General features: G+C 54.5%; 2 protein-coding genes across 2 annotated transcripts; one reads left to right on the top strand and one right to left on the bottom strand.

The window, feature by feature from the left end:
• The first annotated feature begins 41 nt into the window (after window positions 1-41).
• Window positions 42-5968, top strand: Reep6 (receptor accessory protein 6). The gene is made up of 7 exons (XM_042697013.1): window positions 42-239; window positions 3238-3331; window positions 3410-3548; window positions 3791-3959; window positions 4644-4758; window positions 4791-4868; window positions 5185-5968. Exons 1-7 carry the CDS (start codon window positions 125-127, stop codon window positions 5882-5884), a joined length of 1410 nt encoding a protein of 469 aa, XP_042552947.1. The 5' UTR covers window positions 42-124; the 3' UTR covers window positions 5885-5968.
• On the bottom strand, window positions 5885-11921 carry LOC122122698 (aggrecan core protein-like). Its single transcript, XM_042697011.1, has 6 exons — window positions 11900-11921; window positions 6802-7556; window positions 6412-6771; window positions 6043-6381; window positions 5940-6012; window positions 5885-5895 (listed from the first exon to the last, which is right to left on the bottom strand). The coding sequence occupies exons 1-6, from the start codon at window positions 11919-11921 to the stop codon at window positions 5885-5887; spliced, it is 1560 nt and encodes a 519-aa protein (XP_042552945.1).
• Window positions 11922-12159: the final 238 nt, after the last annotated feature.

Here is a 12159-nt window from a genome sequence, read left to right as displayed (position 1 = left end):
GCGGAGTCCGGGCCGGGGGCGGAGCAGGGCAGCCCGCGCCCGGGCATGGCTGAGCAGAAGCCAAGGGGTAGGTGTACTGGGAAGCGGACAAGTTCGAGCTGCCAACGCCGGGGCCGCCGGGGCCATGGACGGCCTGCGACAGAGGTTCGAGCGCTTTCTGCAACACAGGAATCTAGCCACCGAAACACTCGGATGGCTCGAAGCCTGGACCGGTGTCGAGAAGCGTTATCTGGCCGTGGGTGAGCCCCATTTCAGCGACGGGCACACCGAGGCCCTGGGCATCGAGGTCTCGGGCCTCAGCATCTCTCCGAATGGCCCTGGCATCGGGAATCTGGTCCGGGTGGAGCGCGCGCTCCATTGCCCAGCGGAGATCCTGGGGAGGGGAGCTGGGTCTGGGGTCGAACTTGAGTCCATTCATGGCCCCTTGCCCGGCCGCAATATGCGACCTTGGGAAAGGACCACCGCTAGGTCCCGCAGCACCTTCCTGTAGCCCAAGTACCTCTGTCGTCCCTGGCCCCCTTCTTGGGGCCCTGGGTGTCCGCCAGACTCAGGTCCAGTTCTTCCAGTTGCTTAGCCCGCCTTGGCTGATCAAAGGGCATTCCAGCCCCCAGTGTCCCGTGTTCCCACGACCCCTTCCCTGGTGGACCCCAGCCTCGCATCACGTCTAGAAGACATGTCCAGTTTTGTCTGAGGAGAGGCCCTGGAGGGGGACCCTCCTCCCCTGTCGCTTTGGGAGGCTGTCAGCGTTCTCTTGCCCTACCTGCTCTCCTTGGACATGCATTGGGGCCCTGGAGAAAGGAGAATTCACCACACAACCCATTGTAACAATGACAGTCTGGCGAGCATAGTATGTTTCTTCAATGCTCAGACACTTTGAATCCAGGGGAACCCTAGGTGGAAGACAGTGTCATTAATTTTTTTTAAAACACTCTCTGGGGAGAGATTGGAGGAGTCTAGCTTCCTTCCATTTTTCACAACTGGAGGACTCCTGTGTGGAGGCTTCCGTTAGGCTGTCTTAGGGAGATGTGAAATCAGTGCCCAGACCCTCAAGGCCTCCTGTTACCAGCCCTCCACTGCAACTCAGCCTGGTGGCTTGCCCCAGCTGTGTCTGTCTGCCTTACTTGTAGGTTCCTGACCTTTGCTCTGGCTTTCCACATCACTGGTACCACTGGGTGGGGGAATTTAGGTCATAGAGCATTAGGAGGGAGGGGCCAGCTGGGTATCACTGGGAAGTAAACTGAGGCACATGGAGGCAGGGACTGGGTGAGAAACTGCCTCCCCTGTCCTCTCTGTTGCTGATCCCTTCCCCCACTTCAAGATTAGCTTCCAATTGCTGACACTGCAACAAAAGAGATTTAGGGAACTGATGTCTTAGGAGAGCCCTTCCTCCCTTACCATCAATGCCAGGGAGGGGTGACTCCCCTTTTCCCCTAATACCATACAGTAACCCTTGCACTTCACCTAATGCAAACTGCCAACCTATGCCCCAGGTAACTGACAGGAATCATTGGCTTCCTGGGGGCCCTTCTGCTCTGAGGTTCTGGAGGGCTGAGACTAAAAAGCAGGTTGGGGCTGGGAAGGTGGTTCAGTGGTAGAGCGCTTGCCTCACATACATGAGGACTTAGGTTTGATTCCTCAGCACCACAGAAGCAGAAAAAGCCGGAAGTGGCACTATGGCTCAAGTGGTAGAACGCTAGCCTTGAGCTGAAGAGCTGAGGGACAGCGCCCAGGCCCAGAGTTCAGGCCCCACGACAGACCAAAAAAAAAAAAAGCAGGTGGAAGGTCAGTCACCGGAGGCTCACGCCTGTAATCCTAGCTACTCAAGAGGCTGAGATCTGAGGATCACAGTTCAAAGCCAGTCCAGACAGCAAAGTCTGTGAGACTCTTATCTCCAATTAACCACAAGAAAACCAGAAGTGGCACTGTGGCTCTGTGGCTCAAGTGGTAGAGTGTCTGCCTTGGTGGAGGGAAGGACAGATGACCTGGAACTCTCTCTGCAGCCTTGGGGGAGCAAAGACTTACTCAGGCAATCCCCCACTCCTAGCCTATGTGCTTTATTGTTGGATAAGTTACAGAAGGCACATAGCTAGGCAGACAATCAGCACCTACTAGATGCAGTTTTTCTTTTCTGTTTTTGGTCGGTCGTGGGGCTCGAACTCTGGACTTGGGCACTGTCCCTGCGCTCTTCAGCTCAAGGCGAGCACTCTACTGCTTGAGCTACACCACCACTTCTGAGTTTCTAGTGGTTTATTGGCGATAAGAGTATCACGGACTTTCATGCTCTGGCTGGCTTTGAACCGCGATCTTCAGATCTCAGCCTCCTGAGTAGCTAGGATGACAGGCCTGAGCCACTGGTGCCTGGCTGCAGTTTTTCTTTTATCCATTTCAGCCTCAAATTCCTGATGGTAGCTGAGCTCCTGTCCCACCTTCTCCTCCATTTCTTTTTCCCTCTGATTCTCCATGACTGGAAGTATTGGAGGGCCAGAAAATGCCTCTAAACATGTGTAGAAAGGAAGAGTTTGCTAACAGCCCAGCAACCCTGAGAGGTGGAGGCGTTACCACCCCCTCTTACGCATGAGGAAATGTTCAGACAGCCTTAATGTCAAGCTGTGAAAGGCTCAGAGAGGCCTTCCTCGCTCTGGGGTATCCAGATGTGAGCTTTCCTACCTCTTTTTAAGATTGGCGACACTCTCCCCAGAGATATTTGGGGATGCATGGGGACCTTTGCAGTGCTGCTGGTAGGGAATGGGTAGAGACCAGTGATGTTATACTCAATACCTTGCAGTAGCCAGTACCCTAGACCACAGTACAGACCCAAATGTCATCAGTGACAAGGTAGAGACCCTGTGCTGAGACAGTAGCTGGTCTCTTCCTAGCTCTTCCCATAGGGCCTGGAATGAGATGCTCATATTTGCACACAGACCTTTAGTGATTCAACAAACATATTGGACGGCTCTTCTTGCACATACTCCACAATTCAGCTGGAGCCCCGAGTCATGCTTGTCCTTGAACTGACAGCCCTAGGAGGGAGACAGACATATTTCTATTACAGACAGAAGACATTAGACTCAAGGCAGTCCTAGGGAATCCACAGGTGCTCCAGAGCCAACCCATGCAGTCCTGAGGTGTCACTAAGCCAGAGTTGGGGGTGGGAAGATGGTTACACATGGGTCCAGGAGGTTGACACAAAGCTGCCCAGGCCCCGTCCCACTCCCTGTCTCTCCATCTTCCCCACAGGAGCCGTCACTCTGCTAAGCTTATACCTTCTATTCGGCTACGGGGCCTCTCTTCTGTGCAATCTAATCGGATTTGTATACCCCGCATATGCTTCGTGAGTCCAATGTGGGAGGGGGAGAGGGAGGAGGTCCCCAGATAGCCCCTTGGACCTGCCATTACCTCCTCCCTACAGAATCAAGGCTATCGAAAGCCCAAGCAAAGAAGACGACACTGTGTGGCTCACTTACTGGGTGGTGTACGCTCTGTTCGGTCTGGCCGAGTTCTTCAGCGATCTACTCCTGTTCTGGTTCCCTTTCTACTACGCGGGCAAGGTGGACAGTGCAGCCTTGGCCTGGGGGGGTGGGCGGGGAAGGAAGAGGGGAGGAATCACTAGAACTGTAGCCACACACCTGGGAATAGAGGAGGCAGGGATGATCAGAAGTCTGGGGCTGGGATGGGTCAACACAGCCAGCCCAGGACTGTCTGAGGGTAGAGGCACAGCTCTGCCCAGGGTCCCAAGGCTGGACATTGGGTGTGACTGCTCCCCCCCTCCCCCCATGCCCTCTCTGCACAGTGCGCCTTCCTGTTGTTCTGCATGAGTCCGGGGCAGTGGAACGGAGCCCTAATACTATATCACCGCGTCGTTCGACCACTCTTCCTAAAGCATCACGCAGCCGTGGACCGCGCCCTGAGCCATCTCAGCAGCAAAGCTCTGGACGCAGCAGCAGGAGTAACCAGGGACGGTGGGTATTGGGGGAGACACATGGCTGCCTTTGGTTCATTTTTGCCAATCCTGGGGCTTGAACTCAAAGCCTGGTTGCTGTCCTCTTAGCTTTTCCACTTAAGGTTAAAGTGCTCAACCACTTGAGCCACAGCTCTATTTATGGCTTTTTGATAGTTTATTGGAGATAAGAGTCTCATGGAGGGCTGGGAAGGTGGCTCAGTGGTAGAGTGCTTGCCTTACATGCCTGAGGCCCTGGATTCCTCAGCACCACATAAGCAAAAAGAAAAAAGCCGGAAGTGGCGCTGTGGCTCAAGTGGTAGAGTGCTAGCCTTGAGCTGAAGAGCTGAGGGACAGCGCCCAGGCCCAGAGTTCAGGCCCCACAACCGGGCTCCCCCCCAAAAAAAAAAAAAAGAGTCTCATGGACTGACCGGGCTGGCTTTGAACCTCAGTCCTGAGATCTCAGCCTCCTGAGTAGCTAGGATTACAAGCATGAGTCCCCTAAGCACCTGGCTGTCTTTTGGGTCATGCCTTCATTGTCCATCTGTCCTGGCCCTCCTGGCCTGCTCCCTGCCCCTGCTCACATCTATTTCCCTCTCGTGACTTGGTCCCCACTCCCTCTCTAGCCACTTGACTGGCCCCCTTTCTGAGCTTCGCTGTCTCTCTCTTAATGTCCACCTCTCTTTCCTACGCGGTCCGGGACCAGTACTACAAGCTCTGGCTCGCGGCCGAGCCCTCGTCACCCCAGCACCTGTGGCTCCGGTGGCACTGGCACCGGCGGAGGCAGCGGCAGCGGCAGTGGCACCGGCACCGGTGGCGGCGCAGGCGCAGGCGGAGGCAGCGGCAGTGGCAGCGGCAGCGGCGGCGGCAGCGGCGGCGGCGTCAGCAGCAGCAGTGGAGGAAATCTCTACCACTCAGGAAGCCAGCCAGTGTATGTAACGGGATGAGGACTATATGCTCAGTGCGTGTGTGTGTGTGTGTGTGTGTACGTGTGCATGCCTGGGTGTGTGCTGGGGTGAGCGTGTATATGGGTAAGTGGGTGTATGTCACAGATGTGTGAATCTACTTGTGGCCATGTATGTGTGTGTGATCACCTGCTGAGGATGGCCCCCGCGCCCCTCAAGGTGACCTCCACACTGGCCATCGGAAGCCTAGCCTCACTCTCTAGCATCCCAGCAGCAGAGCACTGGGGGCTAGGGGTGGGGGTGCCTAGCCTGCTTCTTCACCCCTGCCTCCTCCCCTTGCAGCCAAGTCAGGTCTGAGCCCTCGACAGAAGGACAAATGAGGCAGTTCTCTAGTCCCATGGTTGTAGATCATGTGTGCACAGATGATGATGATGATGCCCAGCCCTCAGACACCTCCTCGGACACGCTACTCGAGAACCAACCTAGATCCTTGAGTCCAGGCAAGTCCTCTGGGAGTCCCTTACAAACCACCTCTGGAAACTCTCAGCCTCACTCTCCGGCCACCCCTAGCCCCACATCGAGGGCATCTGGCTCTGCCAGTGGCTCCCAGCTGCCCAGCAAGGCTCAAGGCAGCTCTCGGAGACTCAGCAACTCCAACCGGTCCCAGCAACGTACTCGGCTCTCCAGCACCTCCCCAAGGCCTTCGCAGGCGGCCACACAGTGGAACAGCATCACCACGCAGACACTGCCAATGATCCAGTCGCCCAGTTGCACCACAGTCCCCATGCAGCCTACCAGCAAGGCTCCTAATGAGCCAGGGGACTCTGTCCCCAAGCCCTGCAGACAACGCCATAAGCCTCGGGACAAACAGCCCACCAACAACGGCTGTGTAACAGTGCCCCAGCTGCCTGTACCCTGTCACTCTGAGTCTTCTCGGGAGTACTTATCTGAGTCCACAACCGAGATCACCTGCAACTGGCCTCACTACAGACATGGGCTGCACTGTGCCTGTCACTGCTGGTTCCTGAAACACCTGGCATAATTAAGTGCTACCTGAAACATCTGCCTTTCTGTGTCAGCCACCGGAAACACCTGACCTGCTGGGGCTCCTGACTGAAACACCTGACCTGGGGCTCCCACTTGGAACACTTGGCGCACTGGGACTCCCACCTGACACACCTGCTCCATTGAGGCTCCCACCTGAAACACCTGCTCCATTGAGGCTCCCACCTGAAACACCTGGCCCGCTGGGACTCCCACCTGAAACACCTGGCCCGCTGGGACTCCCACCTGAAACACCTGGCCCGCTGGGACTCCCACCTGAAACACCTGGCCCGCTGGGACTCCCACCTGAAACACCTGGCCCGCTGGGACTCCCACCTGAAACACCTGGCCCGCTGGGACTCCCACCTGAAACACCTGGCCCGCTGGGACTCCCACCTGAAACACCTGGCCCGCTGGGACTCCCACCTGAAACACCTGGCCCGCTGGGACTCCCACCTGAAACACCTGGCCCGCTGGGACTCCCACCTGAAACACCTGCTCCATTGGGACTCCCACCTGAAACACCTGGCCTGCTGGGACTCCCACCTGAAACACCTGGCCTGCTGGGACTCCCACCTGAAACACCTGGCCCGCTGGGACTCCCACCTGAAACACCTGGCCTGCTGGGACTCCCACCTGAAACACCTGGCCTAGTGGGACTCCCACCTGAAACACCTGGCCCAGTGGGACTCCCACCTGAAACACCTGGCCCACTGGGACTCCCACCTGAAACACCTGGCCTGCTGGGACTCCCACCTGAAACACCTGGCCCGCTGGGACTCCCACCTGAAACACCTGGCCCGCTGGGACTCCCACCTGAAACACCTGGCCCGCTGGGACTCCCACCTGAAACACCTGGCCCGCTGGGACTCCCACCTGAAACACCTGCTCCATTGGGACTCCCACCTGAAACACCTGGCCCGCTGGGACTCCCACCTGAAACACCTGGCCTGCTGGGACTCCCACCTGAAACACCTGGCCCGCTGGGACTCCCACCTGAAACACCTGGCCCGCTGGGACTCCCACCTGAAACACCTGGCCCACTAGGACTCCCACCTGAAACACCTGGCCCGCTGGGACTCCCACCTGAAACACCTGGCCCACTAGGACTCCCACCCGAAACACCTGGCCCGCTGGGACTCCCACCCGAAACACCTGGCCCGCTGGGACTCCCACCCGAAACACCTGGCCCGCTGGGACTCCCACCCGAAACACCTGGCCCGCTGGGACTCCCACCCGAAACACCTGGCCCGCTGGGACTCCCACCCGAAACACCTGGCCCGCTGGGACTCCCACCCGAAACACCTGGCCCGCTGGGACTCCCACCCGAAACACCTGGCCCGCTGGGACTCCCACCCGAAACACCTGGCCCGCTGGGACTCCCACCCGAAACACCTGGCCCGCTGGGAATCCCACCCGAAACACCTGGCCCGCTGGGACTCCCACCCGAAACACCTGGCCCGCTGGGACTCCCACCCGAAACACCTGGCCCGCTGGGACTCCCACCCGAAACACCTGGCCCGCTGGGACTCCCACCCGAAACACCTGGCCCGCTGGGACTCCCACCCGAAACACCTGGCCCGCTGGGACTCCCACCCGAAACACCTGGCCCGCTGGGACTCCCACCTGAAACACCTGGCCCGCTGGGACTCCCACCTGAAACACCTGGCCTAGTGGGACTCACAATAAAGTCACCCGCCCAGACTCTTGTGATATCTGGGCTGGGGTTGGGTGGGGGCTGTTAGGCATGAACTTTGAACATGTGGTTGAGCCCTAACTGAGGAAACAAAGGCCCAGCAAGACAAATTTACTAACTCCAGGTCTTACCAAGGGCCAAGACAAATCCAAACCCAGGAAATCCCTGTCCTTGTTTTCTCCTCCTCCTCCTGGACTTGTGGTCCAGTGTAGTCTTTGAACCCCCTGCCTAAAAAATTTTAGGAGGGCTGGAAAGGTAGCTCAGTGGTAGAGTGCTTGCCTTGCATGCCTGAGGCCCTGGGTTCGATTCCTCAGCACCACATAAGCAAAAAGAAAAAAGCCAGAAGTGGTGCTGTGGCTCAAGTGGTAGAGCGCTAGCTTTGAGCTGAAGAGCTGAGGGACAGCGCCCAGGCCCAGAGTTCAGGCCCCATGACCAGACCCCCAAAAAAAAAAAAAAAAAAATTTAGGAAACAGTCACACCTGTGGCTTATACTTGTAATCCTAGCTACTCAATAGGCTGAGACCTGAGGATCATGGTTCGAAGCCAGCTTGGGAGGGAGAATCTGTGAGACTCTTATCTCCAATTAGCCACCAAAAATCCCAAAGTGGAGCTCTGGCTCAAGTGGTAGAGCAACAGCCTTGAACAGAAAAGCCAAGCAAGAGCAGAAGGCCCTGAGTTTAAAACTCAGAACCAGCACACACACACACACACACACACGGAGCCTATCTGTATAAAATATAGTTAGGGCTGGGAAAGTGGCTCAGTGGTAGAGTACTTGCCTTGCATGCATGAGGCCCTGAATTCGGTTCCTCAACACCACATAAATAGAAAAGCCAGAAGTAGTGGTATGGCTCAAGTGGTAGAGCGCTAGCCTTGAGCTGAAGAGCTGAGGGACAGCAGACAGCAGACAAGCCCAGAGTTCAAGCCCCATGACTGACAAAAAAAAATAAAATTATAGTTATAGGAAAGGGATAATAGGGGAGAAATACAGCCGAGAAAAGAGTATGCTGGGAGTCGGCCTGGGCCCTCACCATGTGGCACTGAGTAAAACTTGCTGGCCACCAGCTTCCACCGGGAAGAAGAACAGTCCAGGCAGCCAGACCCTCACAGGCAAAGTTCCCGGGTCAGGACTGAGGCTGGGGTGTGAGGAGCAGTGAGGTGTGGTTTGAGTAGAGGGCAGCTGGTGGAGCAGGGGGCCCCTGGGGAGGGAGCACTTTGGCTTTTACTGGGAAGGTTGCATTTATCAAGTAGGAGAAATTAACCCTCCCTAAAGTGGTTCACTGGTGGTTCATGCCTGTAATTTTGGCTAAGATCTGAGGGTCACAGTGTGAAGTCAACCAGAACAGGAGAGTCCACAAGATTCTTATTACCAATATGCCAGCTAAAATCCCGAAGTGGAAGTGTGGCTCAAGTGGTAGAATGCTAGCCTCAATTGGAAAAAGCAAAGCACACGCGCACACACACACACACACACACACACACACACACACACACACACACACACACACACACACATACAGCCTATCTGCCCAGATGACAATCTTGACCTTTAGCCTCTCATATTTTGTTTTAAATTTAAACATATAGTCATCTGGGCACTGGTGGCTCATTCCTGTAATCCTACCTGCTCAGGAGGCTGAGATCTGAGGATTGATGTTCAAAGCCAACCCAGGCAGAAAAGTCTGTGGAACTCTTCAGTTGATCTGAAGTGGATGTGTGGCTCAAATGATAAAGCATTAATTAGCCTTGAGCAAAAAAACTCAGGGATAGCAGCACCCAGATCCCATTTCAAGCTCCAGGACTAGTACAGAAAAATAAACATACAGCTGTGTGCCGTGGCTCATGCCTGTAATCCTAGCCACTCAGGAGGCTGAGATCTAAGGATCATGGTTCAAAGCCAGCCCAGGCAGGAAAGTCTGTGCGACTCATCTCCAATAAACCACCAGAAAACCAGAAGTGGTGCTGTGGCTCAAGTGGTAGAGCGCTCCCCTTCAGCTGAAGAGCTGAGGGACAGCGCCCAGGCCCAGAGCTCAGGCCCCATGACTGACCAAAAAACAAAACAAAACAACAAAACTCCCATGACCAACAAAGTAAATAAACATACTGGGAAGAGTAGCCCACTGCTCTGGACTTATTCAGGTTTGCCCATAATGTACCCACCCCTCCAAGGGACACCTCTCTCTCTCTCTCTCTCTCTCTCTCTCTCTCTCTCTCTCTCTCCCCTCTCTCTCTCTCTCTCTCTCTCTCTCCTCTCTCTCTCTCTCTCTCTCTCCCCTCTCTCTCTCTCTCTCTTTCTCTCTCTCTCTCTCTCCCCTCTCTCTCTCTCTCTCTCTCTTTCTCTCCTCTCTCTCCTCTCTCTCTCTCTCTCCCCTCTCTCTCTCTCTCTCTCTCTCTCCTCTCTCCCCTCTCTCTCTGTCTCCCCTTCTGTGATGGTGCAGAGGCCTGAATTCAGGGACTTGTGCTCTCCCTTAGATTTTTCTGCTCAAAGCTGATGCTCTACCTCTTGAGGCCCAGCTCTACTTTCAGCATTTTGCTGGTTAATTGGAGACAAGAGCCTCACAGACTTTCTTGCCCCAGTTGGCTTTGAACCTTGATCCTCAGACCTCAATCCTCAGACCTAGCCTCCTGACTAGGATTATAGACATGAGCTGCCAGTACCCAGCTCTCTGTCTCTGTGTGTGTGTGTGTGTGTGTGTGTGTGTGTCTGTCTGTCTGTCTGTCTGTCTCTCTCTCTCTCTCTCTCTCTCTCTCTCAGTCCTGGAGCTTGAACTCAGGGCCTAGGCACTGTCCCTGAGCTTCATTTGCAAGCCACAAAGCCACTTCTGGCTTTTTCTGTTTATGTGGTTCTGAGGAATTGAACCCAGGGCTTCATGCATGCTAGCCAAGCACTCTACCACTTAAGCTGCATCCCCAGCCCCTAGTCCTTAGTTTTTTGTTTGTTTGTTTGTTTTTGGTCAGTCTTGGGGCTTGAACTCTGGGCTTGGGCGCTGTCCCTGCACTCTTCAGCTCAAGGTGAGCGCGCTACTGCTTGAGCCACAGCACCACTTCCGGTTTTCTAGTGGTTTATTGGAGATAAGAGTCTCACGGACTTTCCTACCTGGGCTGGCTTTGAACCTCGATCCTCAGATCTCAGCCTCCTGAGTTGCTAGGATTACAGGCGTGAGCCACCAGCGCCCGGCTAGTCCTTAGTTTGAACTCAGGATTTTTCACTTGTTAGGCAGACACTCTACTGATTGAGCCACACCTCAAGCCCTTTTTGCTCTGGTTGTTGATAAAATAGGATCTCATCTTTTTGCCTGAGCCTGTCTAGTCTGTCATCCTCCTGTTTATTGTTTGTGCTTGTCGTGGGGCTTGGACTCAGGGCCTGGGCGCTGTCCCTGAGCTTTTTTGCTCAAGGCTGGCATTCTATCACTTGAGCTACAGCTCCAAGTCTGGGCTTTTTTGGTGATTAATTGGAGATAAGAGTCTCATGAACTTGGGCTGGGAAGGTAGCTCAGTGGTAGAGTGCTTGCCTTGCATGTATGAGGCCCTGGGTTCAATTCCTCAGCACCACATAAGCAGAAAAAGCTGGAAGTGGCGCTGTGGCTCAAGTGGTAGAGCACTAGCCTTGAGGTGAAGAGCTGAGGGACAGTGCCCAGACCCTGAGTTCAGGCCCCATGACCAGCAAAAAAAAATAAAAAAAGATTGTCATAAAAAAAAAAAAAAAAGAGTCTCATGAACTTTCCTGCCTCTGGGCTATCTTCGAATTGTGATCCTCAGATCTCAGCCTTCTGCCGGGCACTGGTGGCTCATGCTTGTAATCCTTGCTTCTCAGGAGGTTGAGATCTGAGGATCTCGGTTCAAAGCCAGGCAGGAAAGTCCATGAAACTCTTATCTCCAATAAACCTCTAGAAAACCGGAAGTGGTGCTGTGGTTCTAGTGGTAGAGCGCTTGCCTTCAGCTGAAGAGCTCAGGGACAGTGCCCAGGCCCAGAGTACAAGCCCCACAACCAACCAAAAAAGCAAAAACAAAAAAACAAAACAATGAGTTGCTAGGATTACAAGCATGAGCCACCAGTGCCCTGCCATCCTATTTATTTATGCTTTCCACTGTAGCTGGAGTAGCAAGTGAATGCCACCATACCCAGCTATTGCAATGGCGTCTTTCAAAGTTTGGGTTTGGGTTTGGCCTTTCCCAATGTTCAACTCCTGAATAGAATTATAGATATGAGCCAGCATGCCTGGCATGTGTGTCTCTTAGAAGGACATTTGTAATTAGACTTAGGACTACTCTAATCCAGGATTACATCATCTTAATCCTTTTAATTACATCTTTTACCACGTGAGGTGACCTTCACCATCTCTATTCAAGCCTCCACATCCACAACTCTGCAGCATCTCTGCCTGCCTACTGGTTGTAACAGACAGACCACGCTGTGTCTCTTCACAGCTTTACCCAGTAACTGTTGGGCACCGTGGAGCCAACGGAGACTGGGGTATGCAACAGCCAATCCCTCGTAGGCTGGAGGAGACACTATGTCTATAGAGAATAATAGCTGAGCAAGTAATCCTAGCCCTGCAGAGGTTAAAGCCAATCTT

Source organism: Dipodomys spectabilis, unplaced genomic scaffold (assembly GCF_019054845.1).
Source record: "Dipodomys spectabilis isolate Male_0828 unplaced genomic scaffold, ASM1905484v1 ptg000215l, whole genome shotgun sequence".
NCBI classification, from domain to species: Eukaryota; Metazoa; Chordata; class Mammalia; order Rodentia; family Heteromyidae; genus Dipodomys; species Dipodomys spectabilis.
Note: the sequence above shows the minus strand (reverse complement) of the source record. Positions and strands in the feature narration are given on the sequence as shown.